The 25,452-nt window shown below is 37.6% G+C and overlaps 2 protein-coding genes and 1 non-coding gene across 3 annotated transcripts in view; 1 reads left to right on the top strand and 2 right to left on the bottom strand.

Annotated features, from left to right (window-relative positions):
* Window positions 1-733, bottom strand: part of LOC139727159 (TATA element modulatory factor-like) — a 34,567-nt gene extending 33,834 nt beyond the window's left edge. The window contains exons 1-2 of the mRNA XM_071638134.1: window positions 564-733; window positions 477-532 (exon numbers count right to left, since the gene is read on the bottom strand). Of these exons, the coding sequence (XP_071494235.1) occupies window positions 477-532; window positions 564-709 (202 nt within the window). The 5' untranslated portion in view covers window positions 710-733. The remainder of the gene's footprint in view (window positions 1-476; window positions 533-563) is intronic.
* Window positions 734-1,510: 777 nt separating this feature from the next.
* On the top strand, window positions 1,511-1,619 carry Trnai-uau (transfer RNA isoleucine (anticodon UAU)). Its single transcript has 2 exons — window positions 1,511-1,548; window positions 1,584-1,619. It is a non-coding gene; the product is annotated as a tRNA-Ile (tRNA).
* An 11,272-nt stretch (window positions 1,620-12,891) lies between these two features.
* LOC139727155 (DNA topoisomerase 3-alpha-like) overlaps window positions 12,892-25,452 on the bottom strand; it is a 30,686-nt gene continuing 18,125 nt past the window's right edge. The window contains exons 18-27 of the mRNA XM_071638130.1: window positions 24,830-25,014; window positions 23,340-23,413; window positions 22,211-22,305; window positions 21,387-21,464; window positions 20,939-21,263; window positions 20,343-20,443; window positions 19,738-19,993; window positions 19,081-19,232; window positions 17,111-17,236; window positions 12,892-12,923 (exon numbers count right to left, since the gene is read on the bottom strand). Coding sequence (XP_071494231.1) covers window positions 12,892-12,923; window positions 17,111-17,236; window positions 19,081-19,232; window positions 19,738-19,993; window positions 20,343-20,443; window positions 20,939-21,263; window positions 21,387-21,464; window positions 22,211-22,305; window positions 23,340-23,413; window positions 24,830-25,014 — 1,424 coding nt within the window. The remainder of the gene's footprint in view (window positions 12,924-17,110; window positions 17,237-19,080; window positions 19,233-19,737; window positions 19,994-20,342; window positions 20,444-20,938; window positions 21,264-21,386; window positions 21,465-22,210; window positions 22,306-23,339; window positions 23,414-24,829; window positions 25,015-25,452) is intronic.

Genomic DNA, 25,452 nt, shown 5'->3' with positions numbered 1-25,452 from the left:
ACTATAATTTACCGTTTGGTTATGGCGTTACTGCCTGGCCATCACGTTACTAATTGTTAGGAAAATTAACCCCTCTACACAATGTTCCAAAATTTTACTCTTTGAGGAAGTTTGAACTATTTCATACAATGTCTAGCAATGTCTAGTAGGCAGCCTCAGAGTAACACTTTACTTCCAAAACAATCAATCCTGGAGATGCTTCTTTGGCTGTGGGGCTAGCCTTGCTAGCTAACACATACATGTAGAGTGTAGGCTAGAGACCAAGTTTGCCAACTCAGTCACACTCACAGCAAAACTGCCAAAACTTTAAAAAGCTAACTTTTCTGCCAGTTTGCGTCTGCCTAGCCTGGTCAACAAATGAAATGGGCTGACAAATGTGAATTAATTTAAGCTCCCCTTCAGATAGAATTTTCTAGATTAAGGTCTCTCGTATTAGTAGCTAGGGGAAGAAAGTGGGGGAATAGCATTAAATTTACCTTTCCCAAAATTGCTTGCATCAACATCTTCTGTTGCGCGAGTCGAACTTTGGTCACTCACAACGCGTAGACCCCGAACTTCTCGGTGGTCTGCTGCCGGAGCTGCCGCTACTCGAAGGACTGGTGTCCTCCTCGTCCTCCCTTATATCCAAAACTTTGTCAATTGATTTTTGTGCCGTCGAAAGAGCCGTCTTAGCAAATGAAGACAAACTTGCCTGATTAAACCAGCTCATCTTTGATCCACAAGACGTTCTAAGGCATCGTTACGTGAAAACAACCCACTTTATCATTAAAAACTACAATTCTTCAGCTCGTTTTTCTTCGCCAACCAAGGAGCGTACACGTAAACATCAGCCATCCAGCCAGCCGGCCGACAGTGCAGTGACCTATGAACATATGACAAGGCTTAATCGATTCTGCAATAGGTAGATGGACAAGTTGTTACCGTGTAAAGTAGATATGTTGAGCTCATTTTCTCGAATTTTAACCAAAAATGTAGTCACAAATATCCTGTATGGTTGGTTTTATGCGAAATAGTAGATTGATTTTATACCACAGAAGTTGAATTCAACATTTTTAGTAGAACACACTGTCTGAAGATAATATCCCCATTCTTATAATGGGAGGATCGTTCATCAAGTAATAGGTAACAAAAAATAAATGATTTGTCAAAATTCAAACAAATTTTAGTATACGTATCTTGTTTTAAATAAAAAAGTTCAAATAAATTTTTTAAAAAGTTTGTAATTATATATTTTTTTACAATTTATTCTTATGAATGTGATATTGAAAGCTGGTTTTGATAATATCGTCATTGTTGCCAATTTTAGACGCTCGTACAAAAACAGGAAAAAACTTTCAATTATCTTTCCAGTTTGCATAGATATGAATGCAATAGGTCTTCTTGGCAAAAAGATAGTACCAATATATGAAATATTGATAGGTGACAAGGATTGACGGCACGTGATACAACATGAGCATGCCACAAAATCTTATTAGAATCATGTCATTTTGGTACCCTTTCCCGCCAACCGTCCCCAGTGGCGCAATAGGTTAGCGCGCTGTACTTATAGACAGTACCCAGCGCCGTCTGGCTACACTGTAGGCATGCGGAGGTTGTGAGTTCGAACCTCACCTGGGGAAATAGGTTTTCTTTTGCTCTACACGTTACCGTTTAATTTCGGCTTTTACGAGTTGGAGCAAATCCACACGTCACGATTTAAAGACTCTCATGTCAAAAAAGTTATTATAAGAAGCTAGAACAACCTACTCAAAATTGCCATGTACTGTTAGCGAGGGAAAGATCAGTCTGAAATGAGTAATTATGTTGACGTTGCCATGGTCCAGAAAATGGGAAGTTTTGCCATTACTTATTATTGTGGTTCGATATGTGGTCCGATCATTTTTAAAGTAGTAAAAAGGCTGAAAAAGGCTAAATTTTTCATATGTCCTCAATCTGATTTGATGAAACATTCTAGCATTCTGTTTGTCTGATTTTATTGAATATCCCATCCAATGGACAACATTAGGCCTATATTCCCATATACTGTTTGAGAGCACTAAGGTGTACTAAAACAAAGCCACCCGTTAGCACCTGGTATTATAATCTGAACATGAATTAGAAATGGATACCGGTAGTTCGATATATAATTGAAATGTAGGCCTATCAGGCCTTATCAGGAGCAAATCCAGGAATTCCGTTTGTGGGGGGGGGGGGGCATAAAAAATAATTTTCTGACCACCGTACAATCGAAAATTAAAGAGGGTGCACTTCCCTTTTCATTTTTTTTTTTCTTTTCATATTAAAGGATGTGTACAGCTCTGGTTGAGGTGAGGATTTAGCTTTTAACGTTTTGCGAGATATTCAGAAACCACATACCCACATGAGAGTGTCAAAGAGCATGCAATTCTAAGGGGTATATCAAAAGTTTATTTGATAAAAATTGGTTTTGAAATGGCTGAGATATCCAAAAACAAGGTGAAAAAAGAGATCCTAATAGAAGGCGTGGCCTGTCGCCTTTTATTATCATCACTTTTATGGATATCTCAGCCATTTGAAAACCAATTTTCATTAAATAAACGTTGAATCCTTCTTAAAATTATAAATATACATGCTTTTTCATAGTGTAAATTTCATAAGAGATTTCTCATTATCTCACTTAGGAATGTTGGAAACCTGAATCCCCACCTCAACCAGTATACTGTACAGTCCCTTTGTTTAATCTTTTATTTTCAGAAAAATTAAAGGGGTGCGCACCCGGTGTTACCCCCCCCCCCCCCCCCCCCCCCCGAGTGATATAAATGGGTCTCACTCTTCGGTCTCTCACTCCACTACAAAAAGACAACGGATGCCGTCACAAGAGACACTGCACTCATGACTGCCAGGAGCACTTGATCAGCATGTGCTTTGTACCCAAAAGGTTAAATCAAACTAATCTCACAGAGGCCCCAAAACTTCAATGTTCATTGTGGAAAGTGCACTAAGAATGACACTGATATTCAGAAAGAAGTAGCCAGCATGTATAAGGCCTACACAATGTATATCATATTATGCATGGCCGGCGGAACGGGGGTGGGGGGGGGGGGTGGGGCTCACCCCCCCCCCCCCACACAGACACACTTTTTATGTGCACCATACAAATGAATACATAAGGTGTCATCACTTAGGCCCCCCCCCCCCCAACACACACACACACACTTTTTTTTTGAAGGAGAAAGATGAGCTGAAGAAAACATTTTTTTCTTTTGCTTGTCAGCTGAAGAAACCCGGAAGTGGAAGGGGAGAGATGAGCTGAGGACCCTTTTTTTTTTTTTTTTTTTTTTGCTTGTTAGCTCATGAAACCTGGAAGTGGTCTAATGTGAGGTCATAAGACTGTTGTAGGTCATGCAGACAACGGGTATAATGATGTAATGCAGATATAGATTTGAGTGAGTATAATGTATAGGCTGACTGCAGCAACAGGACAATAGGCCTATAAGCTTGTTCTGCACATTTTTATCGTTATTTACTTACCACGGAGCTTCATTGCTATAAGCTCCTTGATATAATCATTACAGGTATTATGTTTATTCATTTAGGGCGGGCTGCTTGTTATTCTTCCACTGTATGTCGTGTTTATTTTTCATGCCACTACCAATGCATATTCATACCCCGTTGACTTGTGTGTCTTCCATAACCGTTTCATATGATGCTTAATATTCTCTCTAAAAAAATCGAGTGAAAATATTCACTCCTAAAAGAGTGAATACAAAAAAGAGTGAAATTGGAGTGAAATTGGAGTGAATTTTGAGTGAAAATGTTCATTTTCACTCATTTTGAAGTGACCTCAGGGATCACTCGAAGATTTTGGAGTGATCCTTGAGGGTCACTCTAAAACGAACTCCAATTTCACTCCAAATTTACTCTTTTTTTGTATTCACTCTTTTAGGAGTGAATATTTTCACTCGATTTTTTTTAGAGAGTTCAACAAATTTGTTTAACACAGTATTCTGTATAGGCCTACATAGTATTATGCTATAATTACTTTCATTGTAATTCATTCCAATTATTCCATAATACCTAGCTATTATTTCATTTTATGTTCCATCTGATTAAGTAGACAGTCCCTAGCATGACTATATAGTAATGATGAAGACATCAAAAAAAAGTTTCAATAAATCTGGCCTCCTGCGACATCCTTTGTCATCATTTTTTCATCACGAAATATTACCTACAAATAATATAACACACACAAACACACACACACACACACACACACACACACACACACACACATATATATATATATATATATATATATATATATATATATATATATATATATTATATGATAAACAGTGTATTTTATGTATATAAGATATCATATAAGTATAGGCCTACACGTATTATATCTATAAGTTTGATCGCGAAACAGGGACCTTTAAGTGTCATTTTAAACATTTTAAAGTAACTCCATCATCACAATAGACTAAGTGAAGCCAAATAAAAGCTTTCCAGTGATGCTTTATTTTACGTAACGAGGAACATTCTATGTTGAGAATTATCCTATTTTTACGTTTCGCAAAATAAATACATGTATGAGGGATGCAGAACTTAACGTTTTGCGATATACGTACGTTGTATAACTCTTCGTATGCGATATCTTACACGTTTATAATAGAATTACATACATGTGTGTGTGTACGTAGATGTAAGCAAAGTGCAGTCTGAAATTCAGTTCATTATACTTTCGACATGAAAGCGGAATACACCGCATATCGAATTGTATGCGCTATCATAGAGAGAGATATACGGTAGACTAAAATAACAGAGTGAATGGAATTTAGACTAGGGATGACGCACGTACCCGGAAGTGCGTCGGATTGCGCAATACGCCATAGGTTTATAAGTTCACTTTCACGTTCACTGTCGGTGTCAGCTCGATAAAGTGGTTACTTCGCCTGATTTTGTATTTACCACCAGCGGTGAATTATGGAACATACCGTGGGGATCGAGCCCCATTAGAAACCACGAACGCAATCTGGCACTTTTGCCACGCGAAGACAGATCCCAAGGCGTCGGCATAGAGTTCGGGTATACGCTACAGGCCGCTGCATGACCAAAATCGCCGACTATATTTATCATAGTAGGCAGCTGTATGTCGGGCGAGAAGTCACTGCATGTCCTCAGTCCCATCACACATTCAGACGGGTCAGACGAAATCTCGTCAGCAAAAATTGATATTCGCAGATTACAAGGTGGCCATTATTATATCACCCGCAGTCGTGCATTCTCAATCATGTCGCGCTTCGATAAGTACAATAAGTACAAAGGCAATTCTAGTAAAATTGCTGTTGACAAAATTTAATTCCCCAGATATCATTTTGTTTTTCTGCTTTCTTTATTTTCAATATAACCGGCGTTATGCCTTTCCATCCAATGCGGGCAATCTATTGTACTGAAAGCAGGAGCATCTAATTGCTTTTTGTTGCATTAATGCTGCATTATTACAGGCGCCTGAAAGCTAGACATTGCACACTATTATAAATTATGTTTGTTTTGATACTTGTTAGTAGGCCTAAAAGGCATCTAATCTGACACATATAATTATGATGATGATGATGATTATCATCATTAGGGGCCTATTATTATTATTATTATTATTATTATTATTATTATCACTACTACTACTATTATTACTATTATTATTATCATTATTATTATCATTGCTGTTATCATTATCATTATGATCAATGATATCATTATCATAATCTAATCAGCAGTATAGAAGTAGTAGTAGCAGTAGTATAGTTGTAGTATAGTAGTAATATCAGTCATCATCGTTGTATTTGTCATTCTGTCGTTATCACCGCATATCCATGCAGTGCCTGATAATTTATGGGCCTAAATTTCTTCATTTACATTTCAACTTTTACCAAGATAACAATTTTAGATATGCTAATTAAGCCTTTATGACCGTATACGTGTCCAAAGTCAAAGCAGTTTTGAATTTCTTTCTTCCTGCATCTTTCCGTTTTCTCCTCCTCCGCCGCATCCCCATCTTTCCATTCCTTTTCTTTACATCACCTTAATTGAATTTCCTGCTTGCCTTAGAAACTGCAACCCCGACCAGTCCTCATGTGTGATGAAGCCAGATGTTATATATGTATATATATGGTATCATGACAACCTGAGTTTTGTCGGATTTCTTAATAGCTGCAGCGCCCCCCCCCCCCCAAAAAAAATAAATAAATAAAAAGGAGAAAAATGGGAACATTAAAAAAAAAAATCCCTGACTCTCCGAGGTCAGTTCCACCCCTAAATTATGATAATATTGATAATGATAACAATGATAATGATAATGATAATGGTGATGATGATGATAATAATAATAATAATAATAATAATAATAATAATAATAATAATGATAATAATAATAATAATAATAATAATAATAATAATAATAATAATAATAATAATAATAAAGAAAATAATAATAAGTCCAAAAAAAAAAAAATAAAAACGTTCCGCGGCCATTCATAGGAGCGTTGTGCATACAAATGGAAATGTGAAATATACATCTGAACAATCTCCACTAGCGGTCTTCAAAGATGATAGCGAATGATTTGGACTTTTGCTGTTCTTATATTAATGTATTCAATACTCATGTACCTTTTAACTTGAATAAACATTCAAGGAACGAATTTCAAACGCTAATGAATTTACAGTAATTCCTTCAAGAGGCAGATTAATTCTATCTATAAAACCCTAAAAATCGCTCACAGAGGTGTGCCAGCTCATCTATGTGGTTACTTCGCTTATAGTATTTCGCACACTATGTGGGGATCGAACCCACGTAAGGACCATGCGCGCAACCTGGCACTTTCGTTGCCATGACGACGAGCTATTTTACGCCTGAAACGAATTGTGATCATGAACAAAACTTTTCTAAAACTCTCTAATCATAAATCATCATGGATCGTTAAAAATTCAACAGGTTTCTCTTGAAAATTTGTTACTATTGTGAAATGGAAAATTTTTCTTGGGGTTCCGTTTTCACCGGACACTCACTGTGGTCAAAAAGATTCTTGAGAAAATATGCCGGAAGAGAGGTTGGTTATTAATAATTTTGTTCTTATAATCAGTATCTTGTTTTACCTCCAAGTATTTTTGTCTTTTCTTTTTCTCATCTATCTCTTTTCTCTGGTTTGGTCCTAAGTTGAACCCGTGTTCCTTACCTAAATCTTTGCCCTTGGTTTCTATACCGGGACCTAAAACAAGATTACTTTTAAGTAAATTTTTGTATTATTTCATTTGCATTTCTCCAGCATTTTTACTCAGATTCAAATTTTCATAAATTGACCTCCATGTGTTATGTTTGTAGTAAGGATATTATTCTACGTTCATCGTAGCTGGAGATGTTATGCCTCATTCTGTTTCGTTTTATTTGATGTACTTTTCAGTGGGAAATATGAAACTAAATTGAAGTGAAATTTATAGTAGTTTCTACATAAAATCAAAGAATATATCTGATCAATGTAAAGGAATGTATACAAAAAAAAACCTTTATTCAGTTCTACGCCCCCCATGACAATTACAAGTCTTTTGCACTAGCAATAAACTGACACGCAGACCCGTTTTGAAAGAATGTTAAAGATAACAATGGTTGAAAGAGTACTTGCAAGAAAGCCCTAATTTATATGCATTTTGCCGCAAACTGATGATGTGATTGGGCTGCTTTAATGTTGAATGAAGTGCAATCCAATTCACTGAAACTCATCTCTTATGTTATTTGGTGAGTTTATCGTAATAAATTACAACGCATTTTTTGTTTTTATTTCACAGTTATTGAGATAAGATGATAAGGAAAAAATAATTAATTAAGGGACTTGATGTAAGACCCTAAATTTAAAAAAGAAAGAAAGAAAAAAGATGAGCAGTTTATAAACCAATTGTATTTCTTTACAGAGACAGGTCAGGTCATTCTCTCTTTTTTAACTTATCTTTTTTTTTAAACAAAGATGGAAATGTCAATGAAATGAAGTGGAATAAAATGAAAACACGGGATTTTTTTTAAATTACTCAATATTTTTGTCATATCATGTTGGTTTTTATATTACTGCAAAACATTCGGCCCACTACATTTAAGGTCATGAAATCGGGAGTGGGGTGGGGGGTGGGGGTGGGGGTAGTACCTATCTTCATGTTGCATACATGGTACATGGTCTGAGCATGAATCATGCGCATCTTTACAACTGAATGGTCGCAGCTTAGGGAAGTGTGGGTGGGTCTCCCACATTCTTGGTCAAAGTACAAGACAAGCACGAGTGTAGTGTACTCCTACTCGCTGTATAAATAGCAATTTGTGCGCCCTCTGTCGTGCCAGCTCGACATTGTGGTTACTTCGCTTTGCCTTTGATCTATTCGCCAATTGGATGGCTTCGGACGCTGTGTGGGGGGTTCGATCCCCACGTAAGAACCACGCGCGCAACCTGGCACTTTTGTAACCAGATTCGAGTTTTTCCTCCTTATTTCCACATTGCTCGTCAATTAATAAAGCAAGATTATGCTTGAAAATTCTTGAATGCTGTTCTGGACGATAAATCGTACAATCAGAATTTCATTTTGCTTGTTTTGTTTGCTTGCTTGTTTTCACCTGTTTGTTTGTTTGGTTTTTTGTTTGTTTGTTTGTTTGTTTTTTTGTTTGTTTTTGCTATTTTTTAAACCAGTGGCAGATCCAGGGGGGGGGGGGGCATTGGGTTAGCATCCTCTTTAATATTTTTGAAAATAAAGAAATAAAAAGAAAAAATGAAAGGGGCACTTTAATTTTTCATTCTAAATGGAACCAGAAAAATTGCACTGCTGCATAGGTGGCACCAGAAATATTTTTGTGCACTCCCCTATACAGAATTCCTGGATCTGCCCCTATTCCCACAGGAGAAAGAACAACAACCAAGATTATACTGTGGCTCTCACAACACTTGAAAGCAGGCCTGCATTTCATGGGCGAAAGCAAGAAAACACCAACAAGCCAACAACAACAACAACAACAACAACAACAACAACAACAACAACAACAACAACAACAACAACAACAACAAATAAGTCACCCCAATCACTCGCATCCAGACATTCCGACTTTTACACGACTGGGGGCAGGAAAAGTCTATTACTCTCCATTAACAAGCAAAATAAAAGACTGAGGCAAAATGAAGTTACAATTACATTTGGCTATTGAGGACAAAATGATGTTCGGTTCAAAACAGAGGATCCAGAAGTGAAGGGCTTGATGATTGTACGCATATAACCAGGGAATTGAGTAATATGTAAATGAATAAAAGTGACATATAAATAAGAAGTGGCAGATGAATGAGGAAGTAAATTTAAAACAAAATATCTCAAAAGATTGATAATTGTAGAGAAAATGAATAATTACATAACAAAATAATAAGAAGAATTTGAATGATGAGACTGGGCATCTAATTTGATGTAACTACGGGTGACTCCCATTAGAGTAAAATCCTTGGGACCAGCAAATTTCTTTTATCAAATCCGAACAAATGAAGTGTATAAAGTTATCAAAACTTAAATTTTGGGCCCTGAATTTTGCTTCCTTGTATCTGAAATTTTGTTATAGCCATGTTCATTATAATGGAAGTGCACTGTACACTTTACTAATTCAATTTGAAGATTGAGCAGAGTTCACCACACTATTGCTACATACATTGTACCAACACACACACACACCAACAAACATATTACTTCACCAAATAGACACAGAGATACACTCTTAACAACACAGTTCAACCATAAGCGCATGAATTTCTGTAACAGACTTAGAAAAAGTTCTCCCTTCCTGCATACTTATTATGAATCATTTACCATCTTTCAGTAAGATAGTAACTTAATAGATACAGCTGTAAATTCATATGTCATAAACATATCACACTTTCCAGATTTGACTCTTTAAAGTGCATTTTTTAAGTTTTGTGCATGGAAAAATGATTCAGGAAACAAGGTTCTTCATTTCTATGAAAAACTCATTGCACTTTAATTCAAGTACAGACATATTCATGGCAAAAAGAATTAACATTTTTCTTTTCACAAAATGCCCTGACCCAGCTGATTACATGTGTTGTGCTGCCTAATATACGTTTATGACTCAAGTTTGGTTTAGAAATGTCCATTTACATTTGCACAGACATGCATCTTTGCCATAACTAATTCCAATCAGGGCTTTGTTCAAAGGTTATTACTGCTATGTATTTTTGTATACAATGAAAAATACATGAAGAATACTTTTTAGACAGTAGCTGGAAGACAAACTGAATACAGGTGTACATGTTGCTTTCTCTAGCGTATATAGACAATACACATGAGAATATATTTTCATGCATTGCAAATTTATAAGTCAGACTTTTCATAAAAAAAAAAAAATTCAAGTCATTTGGAGCAATGCAGGCAAAAGTAAAGGACCATGAAACAGTTTACATTTTTTATTTACAGTATCATGTCTCATTGAGCATCAGTTTTCTAATACATATCATCTTTAACAGACCTCAAAATCTGTTGTCTTCATGAAATAGGTGGACAATATTTGTGTAAGAATCCTTTTTTGTTAACGTGTAAGAATCCTTATTCGTTGCTAACATGAAATATGGCCTATATTCGACTGACATTTTCCCCGTCTTGGATGTTTTGTGACAAAGTCAAACATCTGTAAAGGAGTTGTGAAGACAATACATCTTTTGAGTAACTATGAAATGACTTTCACACATTTCACACAAAAACAAAGGAGCACTTTAAAGGATATAACACAGTGTAGTGGAAACTTAGTACAATTGCATGTAACAACAAAAAAGCTTTTTGAACTTACAAAAGACAGGCGCTACAACAGGTATCTTGTTACACGAGTACAGGACAGTGAAACTACAACCTGTAACATAATACATCTGTCATTAATTTGCACTTATATACACATGTAATATTAGTGTTCTTCATGATTAAAATTTGATAAAAGGAAAGATCTGAAGTGTCCATTATGACATAATGAGAAAAGAGGGAAACCCTACTATGACGAGGCTGCAAAGGATCAATGATTTTACCTCACTAAAAGAGGTACTTTGTTGTAAACATACTAACAAAATGATTAGCTCATTGCAGTAATGGGACAAGTGGAACAGCCAAATTCACCTCATTAAATGATTCAAAGTGGTACCTTGTGAGCAAGCTCGTTTCTGGGGTTTCCCTATACATGTACGTGATTAAGTCCCGAGAGGAAGCTACACTTCAGTAACCTATAACTGGGCTTGACACTAGCAGTGGCCTGGTGACCCAGAGCCACTAAAAATTGATGTCAGGGCTACCAAATTTCCAAAAGGGCTATCTCTTGGTGGCCCAATTGGGCAACTAAAATGCAAAATGAATGTTTATGCTTCCCTCTATTAAGGGCTGCTATTTTTTTTTTTTTTTTTTTGGGGGGGGGGGGGGGGGGGGGGGGACCACTGAAATCTCAAATTCAAAGATTTTAGTGGCCCAAACAGGCCACCAGAGGAAAAAAAAAAGTGTCAAGCCCCACCTACAGGATAACCAAAATTCCTATATGTACTAAAACGTTTGATATCTGTATGACTTGAAATGCCTCAATTCACACATCAACACTTCCACTAATTTGTCTCAAAAGCATTAAATCTGTTATGCAAGATAATAGTGCGTCTCACAGCATGAGCTGTCTTAAAGACGTTGCAGATAAAGTGAAGGAAATATGTAGTCTTACACACAGAAAAGTTATACACTTTACATGTGCCTGTCATGATTTTTTATACCACAGGATTTCCCCTCGTCTTACCTCTTCCATTAGAATAACTCTCCTTTGTGGTAACTTTAAAGAGTTGCAACTACAGCATCAATGACACAATGACCCATTAAATGAATTGTTGTTGCTACAGCAATTGTCATCTTGGTATCAAGGTATGATATAGTACTCTGATGTTAAGTCTCTCACTCAAGGTACATACAAAGCCTACCCTATCTTACCCTACACAGGGCATACAGTACTACAATCCAGTCCTGAAGCTTGGCATGACACTTGTTCAGTGATTAGAATTATTGCATTGTGCATCATTGCAAAGCTCTTTCATTTTACATGAGTACAATGCTCTGATCTTATCCTTCAGCTTGCATTCTTCTGAAGCTTAGGAAACATTGTATGCAATGTTTCATTGTAAAGCAAGACTTTGCAAATTTTACACAACACAGTTCATCTGATTATAATCTGAACTGCAGTGGTTGCAGAAAGCCATGTCATACTCTGAGCCCATTTCGTAAGGCCAGTTTCTATGTCGTGCATATAATACTGTAAAAGTGGAAATTTCCGCGGTGTGGAAATTTTCTGTGCATTTCACGCCACCAGAAGCCAGGGCGAAAATAAAAGCATGTGAATATTTTTGCACGTTAAATGTTCCGCTAATACACGTCTTGATTCCACGGAGTTAAAAACATGTGACTCATTTTACCCAGCCAAGTACAAAAAATAACTCCAAAAAAATGACCACTTGTACTGTACTTCATGTACCTGTGTCAGTAACCATCCTTGCCTTCACACGTCATCAGACGTTGACTGCCAAATACACACATCATTGAGAAACTGTTAAAACCCTACCACATCTGGTCTGGTCTGGCTGTACACTTATGTCATGTGACCATTACCTGTACAGATAAATATCACACTTTTCCCATTCTACAAAATATTGAACACAGATTAGGCACTCTTTAACAAATACTGCATTTGTAAGATGGATTGATAGAAGGTCAAGCCGTATCTTCTGATGTAAATCCATAGTTTACGCACTTTGCTTTTTCAGTCAAAGCAAATGGAAATGAACTGATGTTGATCTTCTGTCCGTGTCAAGACCGTGGCCCAATCTGCCTCCAAATTCACTTCTGTGGGCACGACCTTTTTGTGTGGCCTGTGATACAAGAGACAAACCATGAAGCACATTTTAATTTTCATGAATAACATAAATCTAGATGATTTTGCTGATGTGTGTGTGTGTGGGGGGGGGGGGAATTATTGAATATTCTGAAACAACTATGCACTGAATTACTTTTATTGGTGATAAGAATGTAATCTAGTATTTGAGGAAAAGTAAAATCATTAACAGTGAAAACAGATTTCACTTAATAGAAGATGTCACCAAAAACAAAATTTACAATTGAATTATTTATATATATATATATATATATATATATATATACAGTCAACCTCGCGTAAGTCGACATAATCGGGACTGAGAAAAACACGTTGACTTACGCAAAATTCGACTTACGCGTAAGTCGACATTTTGTCGACTTATAAATGAAAACTAATTTCCCCTATACAGGGTATAAAGATCACGATGCAGATCGCTACGGTACCCAAATCTTACTCCTTTTGCCGCCAAAACATACCTACTGACATTAACAACAATTATGTTTTAGTTTATGCATAAATCTCGCGCGGATAACGCACAATTCCCAAATCTCTACAGAGATTTTGAGAGAGCGGGATCGGAAACCTGGGCCCGTTTCTTGACACTGTACGTTTTAAATTTGATTTGAAAAATCAAATGCATATTCCCCAAATTGCATGCAACTTTGCGATTTAAATTCAAATGCATTGATGCAAATATATGCGTGTGAATTCGTATGATTCTGTCGAGATAACTTTTCAGCGCCGACTGAGTTGAAATATGATGTGTGATTTTCCTTCCCTAAGTCGCCATATTATTTGTTTGCTTAAATTTCTATTGCCATACTCTGAAAATGAATTGTTCTCGCGCTCCGATTTGCAACATTACCGCTCTGTACGGCGCGGGCCAGTCTGAAATAAAAAGAAGAAGAAAAAGTTTGTTAATCCGAAAACGACATCTTTCGGATTACTAACCTACGTAAAAACAAAACTCTTCCCAACGTCGGACTAATTTAACTTTGGTCTGAGATTTAAACCTTCGGCATAGCGAACTGTAACAATAATTTGCTACCATATTTTCATTGACATTCCGTGAAGCAGCGTGCGTTTCGGTAGTTTGAAACGTGTAAATGTTGCGATGTCTTTCCCCCGCTAGTGCAGACTAAGTTCAGTCATGGCGAAAGTTCCATTACGAAATAAAAAATAATGCAAGTCTTTTCAACAATAACGCACTTCCGTATAGATTTTTATGCGTTTAAACGCAGTTTCTAGTTTCGTACAAAAACCGCAAGTCTTTTCTGCAACGCTCTTGCGTTTTAAATACAGCGTTGCTTGTGGTTTGATGGACTTGCATTTGATTTTTAGAATTGCGTTGAAACGCAATTGAGTTTAAGTTTCTTACAATTTTCTAGTTTCGGATGATTATCAAACGCAAGTCTTTTCAGCGTTCCGTGTGATTTGATGGACTTGCATTTGATTTCCGGGGTTGCGTTTAATTTTTAATTTTGCGTACGAAATAAACGATGCAAGTCTTTTCAACAATAACGCACTTCCGTAGATGTTTAGAGATGCGCCGTTTAACCGCAGTTTCTTATAGTTTCGTACAAAAACTGCAAGTCTTCTCTGCAACGCTCTTAAGTTTAAAGACAGCGATGCGTGTGATTTGATGGACTTGCATTTGATTTTTAGAATCGCGTTTAAACGCAATTGAGTATTTAAAAAAAGTTCCCTAAAAATTTTCTAGTTTCGTATGATTATCAAACGCAAGTCTTTTCAGCGTTCCGTGTGATATGATTGACTTGCAATTGTATTTGATTTTCAGAGTTGCGTTTAATTTTCAATTTTGCGTACGAAATAAAAAATAATGCAAGACTTTTCAACAATAACACATCTCCCGTAGATGTTAAGAGAAGCTTTTAGATGCAGTTTCTAGTTTCTTACGAAAACCGCAAGTCTTCTCTGCAACGCTCTTGCGTTTGAATACAGCGCTGCGCGTGATTTGATGGACTTCATTTGACTTTTAGAGTTGCGTTTAAACGCAATTGAGTTTCAGGTTCGTACAACTATTTTCTAGTGTCATATTTATGATTATCAAACGCAAGTTTTTTCAGCAACGCACTTCCGTTTATGTGCAATGTTGCACGTGATTTGATACACCTGCATTTGATTTTTAGTTGCATTTAATTACATGTAGTTGCATTTTAATTAATTTTCTAAAAATGGGCCCAGGTTTCTAATACCGCTTCGGAATAATCAGCGTAAGAATATTCGGATAAACGGAAACACCTATTTTATGTTCTGATAATGATTCTCTACTGGGACTTATATAGGTTTACAAAATTTGTGCGTTTTGAGAATAACGAGAAGGAGAAAATGGGGAGAGTGAACTACTTTGGGTACCACATGTAATTCTCCAATGTACTACAGTAGTAAATGAGTGTATGCCCTTTCTATTCTGGCGTACAAGACAATGGACTCATGGGGCGAACGCTACTGCACCGTACACTAGCAAATTACTGAGTAGAAATGCTGTGAATCGGAGCGGGAAAACAATTCTTTTTCAGAGAATGGCGATAATATTTTGAGCGAAAAAATTATGTCGACTTAGACGAGGGAATTAACATGTATTTTAGCTCAGTTGGCACTCAAAAATCAGGTCGACTTACACGAGTTGTCGACTTATAAATGTCGCCTAAGACGAAGAAATTTTCAAGGAATAACAAAGACAAAAATCAGGACTTTATTATCATGTCGACTTATGGCACACATACACACACTATAGCTTCTGACCACACGAGCAAAGAGAGTTAAGGGTTTGGGACGAACATCGATATAGGGCTCAGTCGGTAGAGCACCAGTCTAGTAATCCGGGTTTGAATCCCCATGAAAACCCGATTTTGTATATATATATATATATATATATATATATATATATATATATATATATATATATATATACATACATATATATAAATATATAATATGTGACCCGCTACAACAAAAAGGTCCTAAAGTCGCGCACGGTCGAAGCCGTGAAAATCGAGTTTGAAGTCAGAGCATTAAAATTGGTCAAAACTTACGATTTTCTGATTTTGATATATTATTGGAGTCTAACATGTCTTCTATCATCTGTCGAAATTTTGAAGCAAAATGATCAAAGGAAAGACCAAAAACTAGCGTTTTTCTGAGCCATGTTTTTTGGCGTTTCAACGAAGCAGAAACTGGTTCGAAAATATGGATTGAGCGCCACAGATAGGTTCCGCCCCTAACAACGACCAGAGTGATCTCATTGGTCAGTTTGCTGCTTGCTGCTAACCGAAGCGTGAAGCTCGCACACTGCCCAGTCGACTGGTGCACGTGCGGGCAGGGTGCGCTATGCTCAGGCGCTTCTCACATCCTGGTCACTGATTGGTTGGTGAGGAGACCGCCGACGCTGATGTGCTTGAATGAACTCTTCGGGGGTTGCTAGGGCTTACCTTCTATTGTCCAGAGGTGAAAACTGACTTGCGTGTCCCTGATCGCGATTGCGTCGAAAGGAAGACTTTGAGGGCGCTTTTCTCGAAACAGTGATTTTCCCAGACGCCTCGACATGCTCTCTTTTAAACATCGATATCTCCGCAGCCGATTATTGTCATAAAATATGTTATATATCAATTTAAAGCAGAAAGATTAGGGGATTATATCATGCAATTTTCAAATAATCGACCTCCCCCGACTTTAGGATCATTTTGTTGTAGCGGGTCACATATATATACATATCAGTTATTTACAGACTTCATGTAAGGTAGAGTGTGCAGAGTATACATGAACAGCATACATTCAGCACTTTGTGAAAGTCCATGTTCAAGCTCATTTGTCCTCACTACTAAGCGGTACTGCATAAATCTTGACAATTCTGAAGTCTCTTCAAATTCTGACAAGTAAACTCAAACTGTGCACACACAAACAGTTATTCACCAGTGGGACTAGGCTTGAAATAACTCTTAATAAAATCAGGCACTGCATACACATCTCCCTATGCATTACTTTTCCACAAACCCTGCATCCACAAAGTACATACTGGTATCAGGTCGATTTCTTTTATCTGACGTGAAAACACTGATTGTGAAAAATCGTATTGTCTTCAATCTGAAGCTACAGGCGTATATACTGTATCACATTGCTTGCTCTGAATGCCCCCCAAATTCGTAACTTCAAGAAACTAACCCTCTTCATGGCAGATACTGCAGGTCGCTTTCCGCCTCTTGTTGTCTTTGGAGAAACCCTTTCCACCCCATCCTCCTCCTCCTCCTCCTCCTCTTCCTCTACCTCCTTGAAATGAGGAATGGCCCCCTTTCAGGAAAGACAAAACAGTTGCAAATAAAATTGGAGAAACAGAAAACAACTTTGACAATCAATGCACAACAAGAAACACTTTCCCTCCTGTTCATCCAAACAATTATATTACCAGGTAATCATTGATCATACAAGCTTCACACATCCTAAATTCTTTAAACTCTGTTTCATTTCCTATATCCAATTTTGCTTTACATAAACTTCATGACCTGCCAAATAAACCATTTTAGATACTACACTGTAGCTAGTCAAGTGAAAAATTGATGGTTGCCATAGTAAAAACATCTTGAAACTGACAGTAAAATCACTTGAAGCATCAACACGGGATAACTGAGCTTCTTTCCTCATTGCACATAATGTTTTCAGGAAATACCATGAGTAACATTTTCAAGGCTTAAAGGTAGGGAATCCCATTTGCATGCCTTAAATGAAGAGTTGTATAAATACAGTGGTATGTTGAAGAGAGTATCATTTTAGAAACTCCCACAAAGTTTTGAAAGTGGAAGGTAACATTTAGTACATTTTTTTGACCGTTAGATTTTGAATTGAATTTTTTTCGGGGCTCACCGTAAATTCCAGTACATCACTAGGCTACCTTTGCAGACCCATGCACTGCATGTGTGTCCATCATGTATATTTTGTGAAGAAAGTTCATCAAAACTTACAAACATTTCTATATACATTCTTGCCACACACTCTATATGTTATTACATCAGCTCTTATACTTTTAGATTTGTGTTTATAGATAAAAAATACAGAAGACTGCAACAAAAAGGCTTAAGTGTGGCTGACACACAGAACTACTGAGAAGTTGAGTTTTGTGCATTATTCAAATTGTAGACAACTGTTGACTTCCAAATTTCTCAGCAGTGGCCTAAACAAGTCCCCTGAGGTTCATATTAAATGTTTTGCTGCATTTTGCGAGGTCTGTAAAAGGTACCCCCTACCTTTAACAGTGGTGTACTTAATGTTAGGCCTTCTACCACCAAACGATTTATCGCCATGGAAGCCTTCAAAGATTGTAATATTTTCAACAAGGGCAAAATTACATCTGTAAATTCAAGGGATGGTCTAAACTGAGCAATAATTAGCAAAAACACTAAAAGTTCCTCAGGAAGATTGAATTAGTAGTCAGAGACACTGTTTCACACTGTGGTGGCAATTTCAGTAATTGTTGAACTCTGCCAACCAAGTTGCTCATGTATGTTGATGTTCAAATAAATGAAAAAGACACCACAGCATACAAATTAAATTTGTTTCTGATTTTGAGAAGACTCAATGAATTGAACCAGATCCACTGACTATTCTTCAGGAGAAGATACTCAGAGAAGTTCCAAGCTACCAATTCAGAATGACAGATAGGCAAAATATCCCCTGGATTCAATGGTTCAAGTGTCTTTTAATTATGACTGAAAATGTGTAAATCTGTTGAGATTAAAGGGTGTGCACAGTTCTGGTCGAGGTGAGGATTTAGCTTTTAACGTTTTGCGAGATATTCAGAAACCACTCTATGAGATGTCAAAGAGCACGCAGTTCTAAGGGGTATCAAAAAATTATTCGATGAAAATCGGTTTTGAAATGGCTGAGATATCCAAAAACAAGGTGAAACAAAGAGATCTTAATAAAGTTGTGGCATGTCGCCTTTTATTATTAGCACTTTTTTGGATATCTCAGCCATTTGAAGACCAATTTTCATCAAATAAACGTTGAATCCTTCTTAAAATTATATGCTCTTTCATATTTCATAAGAGGCTTTTCATTATCTCACTTAGGAATGTTCAAAACATGAATCCCCACCTCAACCAGTACTGTACAGTCCCTTTAAGAGGACAGCATCATACCTCTCCCAAAGGATGAACTTCCCCCAAAGCCTCCTCCACTGGTCCTCGGCTCCTCATCAGCCCACTGGAAGAAGCTGCACTGCTTCTCCCGTGGCTTCCCACAGACATAGAATTGCCGCCCCTTGTTTGGACCCTCCTTCTGGACTGTGCGTCTTTCAGGGGCAAAACAACAACAACAACAACAACATAAAAAAGACGATTTGGATAGAATGAAGGATATGGTTTTTGAAATTCAGTAAATCTACCTAATTTAATGAAATTCAGTAAATCAATCTAATATAACAAAGAGTATAGTTTACATGCACTAAATCTTCTCTGAACACTTCAAAAAGAAAGTGAAGGGACAGTCCATGTATTTGACTGTTTTGTAACAGCTCTCATTATCTCATTGACAACCACAACAACTGCGGCATTATCACGCACATCACACACACCGTGGATATAACTTGCTTCAATAACCTTTCTTTTCTTCTGCATTCAACTTAACTGGTGATTTCACTCTGGTGCTTGTAAAGAGTTGTGCTGAAGGTTGGCTTCTATCATGGAAAGTGCAGTCTTCCCTCATGTATGTGTAGATGGGAAATTGTCTGTGAGATCCATCACAGAGATGAAACTTTCAGAGCCTTTCAGAGATACATGAGTGATGGCAATACTCACTGTACTGCTGCACCATTGCACTGGCATGTGATCTCCCCCCAGACATTAGTGGAGTTGCCCTGGTCACTGCCATTCCTGCCACTGTCTCTGACCCTCTGGAATGTTCCATTTGTGGATCCAGGGGCAGAAGAATTGAAGCTTCCCCTACCACCACTGTTGAAGTGAGAGTCGTCTCCCGCTGACTGGCCCTGGGTGTTCTCATCCGACCACAGGAAGAAGTTACAACCTCCCGACTGACACTTGAAAAATTGACGACCTGATAGGAAAAAGATTTAGCATGATATTAACTGAAATACTCTTGGTTCAGTGCAGCTTCTTGTGTTTGTACAAAGAGGATATGATGCCTTTCTTTGGCATATACCTAGTGAACTTGCCAATAAGATGTAATGCTGTATGGTATTTAAACACACATAGAAACACTTGATAATTTGAATTTGAGGTTGTGGGGCATTGAAAGTAAACGACCTGTTTGTTTTCACTCCAGCTATACCAGAAGTGACGTATACCTGACCATCAGAATTGAACGAGGTTCTAAATAGTGATAAGGAGGGCTTTCACGATGCCTTCAGCATAGAAAAAAAAAGAGAATGCCAGGAGATTCAAACCTTGATTGGGCCCCTCCTTTCGAACGGTGAGCTGTATAGCGTCCTGACCGCAGCTACACACCACAGCATTGCCAGAACTGTCAGACACATCTCTCCCATTCCTGTTCCTACTGGATACACAAGATTAAAGAGGACTTCAACTGCATAAGTAATACAAGCATCTTGGAACATGGGATCTCTAATATCCATTGTAATTATTCAATACATTGTTGATAATCAAAGACAACTTTGTTCCAAAAAAGTCAATATAAAAAAAAATAATGATAATCAGTCACACCTACACACAGGATCATATTTCCGTTTATCTTGTAATTGTGAAAACCATTATACTATGTTATCAACACTAACAGCATGGTAGGACAAATTGTTTTTCTTATTTTGGCATGTCATATTTGCAAAGCACTGTGTGACCCTTTATGGGCTAACCAATTAAATGATAAAGAAAGATAAATAAAAGGCTAATAAAAGAAAAACAAATGACTGAACAGTTTACTTTACAAATCATGATCAACTCAAAGTTATGCATTATTGCAATGCAGCCATCATGAACTTCGTAATGTTAAGTTTTCTCCTGCTGTTGTCAATTCATTTCATACCTGGAAGCTATCTGAGACAGGGGTGCCCTTGCAGGTCCAGCAAATGATGATGTCGAATATGACCTAGATGATGACGACGAATTTCCACTCCATCCCCCTCCTCCTCCTCCTCCTCCTCTTCCTCCTCCTCTTCCTCCATATGTCCTGTTATTGGCTGATGATGAGGATGATGTTCCACCAGAGTTGAACCAATGTGCTGCCTCCTCATCATCACCATCATCTCTCTGTGTTCTTCCACCAAACCTACCACCACCACCTCCTCCTCCTACTCCCCTTCCTCCTCCACCTCCTCCTCCTCCTCCTCCTCCTCCTCCTCCTCCTCTTCCTCCATATGTCCTGTTATTGGCTGATGATGAGGATGATGTTCCACCAGAGTTGAACCAATGTGCTGCCTCCTCATCATCACCATCATCTCTCTGCGTTCTTCCACCAAACCTACCACCACCACCTCCTCCTCCTACTCCCCTTCCTCCTCCACCACCTCCTCCTCCTCCTCCAAAGCCATTCCCTCCTCTGTTACCAAATCCTCCATCCCCTCCTCCTCTGCCTCTTCCAACATGTGAGGCTGACATCTGTCCACCTCCTCCTGTAAAATTTGAGAATGAAAATACTTTGCAACAAGCTATCTATCGATGATGCCTACATACTGACTGCTTTACTTCAGTTGTAAATAGATATGACCCTATCTAGCAGGAACATCTAAGTTTGCAAATTGAAGATGGGCGCAAATCCTTTGTAGACAGTGAAAGACAAATACTTTTGCTTCATTTTACTTTGCAACAGCCTATCTCGCAATGATGCCAACATACTGATTGCTTTACTCCAGTTAAAAATGAGTATGACCTCACAAATTTTGCAAGTTGAAGATGGGCGTAAATCCTTTGCAGACACAATGAAAGACAAATACTTCTGCTCCGGTTTTTTTAATCCCACAAATTATCTGAAATTAAATCTAAGAGGTATAACTTGACTTTCTATTCAACATACTGGGCACTTTTCAGCATTAAATCATAAAATCAGCATTCTGCACATGCAAATATATTTTGTTACCACTATATCATGACTGCTATATGGTGTTTTGATTTTAAAATTTATATACGGCTTTTGTGCACACACTGCTCTGCAAATCTACAAACAATCTAACACTTTCAAACTCTCACATTTTTTTTTTTAAATTCTATCAAAAAGTTCATGGGATGGCCACCACCAAATCAACAAACGTGCACTTCGTCTTTGCTCGTTTATTTGGCCTTGACCATTTTCGAAAATCACCTGTAGCTGACTGGCTCCCTCGTCTGAGGTAACTCAGATTGAGATCGAGGACATCCTTGAGGGTGGAATCACAGCCTCCAATGCATCCTTCATACCTGGGGAATATCATATAAATAGACCAGATGGACTAAAGAATAAAGGTTTCCTACCAGGGGTCATAAGCAGTAGGTCTACAGTGCGACTCCCATTATAACGAAGTCCTCGGGACTGGCAGTTTTCTTTCGTTATATCGAAATTTCGTTATAACCGAACAAATAAACAATATAAAACATAGAGCTGATAATGTCGTGGCCTGAATTTTTACTTTGTTGTAACCAGAATTTTGTCATAACCATGTTCGTTATAACGGGAGTGCACTGTACAGGATTTTTAACCTCTGCACATGAAAGCAAACAAATAAACAAACAATCAAACAAACAAACAAATGATGTACTGATTCACAGGTATAAAGCTAAAGTTACACTCATATTTTGAACCAGTAATGGCAAGACACACAGCTTCTTCAGGTGAAGGGAGAGCAATCACTATTACACTGAATTTATTTACTTATTCATCTGAATAAAGATGCACTTTTCAACACTTGACTGAACGAACCCATTACTACACTGATTTAATATGTGCTGGGCCAATAGTCAGCACTGAGAATTGAAAGAAGAACGAACATATCAAACTAGCTACTTGCAATCATCCACACACAGTATTTAGAGCAGCACTCACAAACCGATGTGAAAAATAGCATCCTGAAATAACATTTCAAGTGGAAAATTTACAATCTGTGGACCACACAGTCATCTTGTCATTATACGTATGTAATTGCACATGCCAAATGTGAAGGAATAAATGAATGTTTCATAAACAATTTACATGTAACATCTGCATGGTGTTTAATCTTTATTATGCACCTCTCTCTATGAATAGACATTTGTACTAGGAGAGTTTTCTTGTCATGATAGTGAAGGTAGTCAGCTTATTCACCGTAAGCTGTTGTCTTTGATTACTCAGCATATATCATGAGTTTGAGTTTTGTAAGTGCTTTGTTTGGGAGTTTTCTGCATGCTGCCGTGAGAATCAACCATTGATAGCACTGAACACAGCAAAAATGTCAAAGAAAGAAACGTTTTTCACTCACTCCTGTGGCATCATTGGTGGAACTGATCCGCGCTTGAACTTGAACTTGATCTTGTGGACAGGACCGGGGCGACACTGGAAGAAAATTGAAGTGAAGTGGAGGTTTGACAGCTTTGGTGATTAACACTTTTTGCTATCTATTCAACACTCCACCTTTTTTATAGCTCACAGTGATAACTACTGAAACGGGACGAGATTTTGCTTTATCAGTGCATCCTTACTGGACTTCTGTAAGAATTGAAAATTTTGTGAGATTAATTTCTCATGCTGAGCCAATTCTAGTAAAAACTACATACAATTTTGCAGATGAAAGTATTTTTGTATATAATTCAAACAGCATCCCCTCCCTCAGATTTAGTAGAGGAGCTTTCAAGAACAGCAGAACACTTGCATGTACCGTCTGACCTCTTCTATCCAGAAATGTTGGGACCGGCGCTCATCCAGATAAGGGATTTGGCCGGATATGGGAGACTCAATGTTTAATACACACATATACATGTATCAATTTTGTGTGAACATGTCAAGTTCTCGTCAGCCGGTCTGCATTCTGAAATCTCTGAAAATTTGCTCAATGAATGATTGCCTGCACCATGCCCTGATTTAACAAAGAGTTTTCTGTCCATGTTCTTGCTGTTATTTGGGGGTAGTATATGCATGTTATGTCGGCCCCCTAAATGAAAATTTGATGCGAATGTATATTAAAGGACAAGTTCACCTTCATAGACATAAGGATTGAGAGAATGCAACAATATTAGTAGAACACATCAGTGAAAGTTTGAGAAAAATTGGACAATCGATGCAAAAGTTATGAATTTTTAAAATTTTTGTGTTGGAACCGCTGGATGAGGAGACTACTACAGCTTGTGAGTCATATGCGTACAACAGTATAAAGAAAATGTAAAGAAAATTCAACATATTTTCATTTTTTTCGCATAATAAAAGAGCACTTGACTTGCCTCTTTCTAAAGGCAGGGGGAATAATATTACCCATAACATTTGTCGGTAACGAGTCGGGGGAATGCGTTCTTTTTTCAAAAGATGAAATTTTGTGAAATTCTCTTTATATTTTCCTTATATTGTTGTACGCATGTGACATCTAAGTTATTCACACACTGCAGTAGTCTTCTCATCCAGCGATTACTGCACAAAAACTTCAAAAAATCATAACTTTTGAACGGATTGTCCGATTTCCCTCAAACTTTCAATGATGTGTTCTACTAATATTGCTACATTCTCTCAATCCTTATGTTTATGAAGGTGAACTTGTCCTTTAATTATGTGGGGAATAATATGTAATTCACGTGAGTTTCTGTATGAATTTCGTTTGAGTTTGAAATCCCCCTTTTCCCTGTAATTATTAGATTGAAAAAAAAGAAAAGCCGAGATCGCATCCGGAGATCCGGATAAAGGGAGACCGGAAAGGAGAGGTCGGACTGTATCACACAAAATAGAATGTTGCATTTGACACATATTGAGAGGTTTCACATGTACCTCTTGGCAGACCGTGTCTGAGAGCTCAGCCGACTCCACGGCTGCTGGTAGCCAGACCGCTGCCTTGCAGGCTGGGTAGCCCATACAGCTGACCATCCATCCCCCAGTCTTCCTCTCCTTGAGGGACATGGGCTGACCGCACTGGGGACACGTACGGACGATGGCTGGGGTGCTCACTGGTAGGGCTGGATGGGATAGGATGAGAATGTACTCCAACGTCTCTTCCTTGTTCCCTCCCATCAAGATTCATTTAAGTCAATTCACTTCCACTAATTCAGTTAAATCCCTACATCTGTCGATATATATCTAGAAACTTGTTTTGTTTTTTTCAAACAAACTGACCAACATTAAAAGAATGCATGGAATCTAACTTTAAGAAAAGAGTAAAGCAATTATACATAAATAATACCCAACATGCACATATCAGAGATTAAAAATGTACATGTAAAACATGATATGTTGACACCAAAATAATTGTAAAACATTGAAGTAGAATACTGTAGCAGTACTAATCTTGAAACATGCACACACACAACACCTTAACAAGGTATTCTTGAGCATCTATTCTGTTCTGTTTTTTTTTTTCATCAAAATCCAACCACAGTAAACTTCTTTTTCAGTTA

This window comes from Diadema antillarum, unplaced genomic scaffold (genome assembly GCF_040938485.1).
Source record: "Diadema antillarum isolate AM-2024a unplaced genomic scaffold, OU_Dant_1.0 seq00000121_RagTag, whole genome shotgun sequence".
NCBI classification, from domain to species: Eukaryota; Metazoa; Echinodermata; class Echinoidea; order Diadematoida; family Diadematidae; genus Diadema; species Diadema antillarum.
This window is presented reverse-complemented; position numbering and strand designations above follow the sequence as displayed.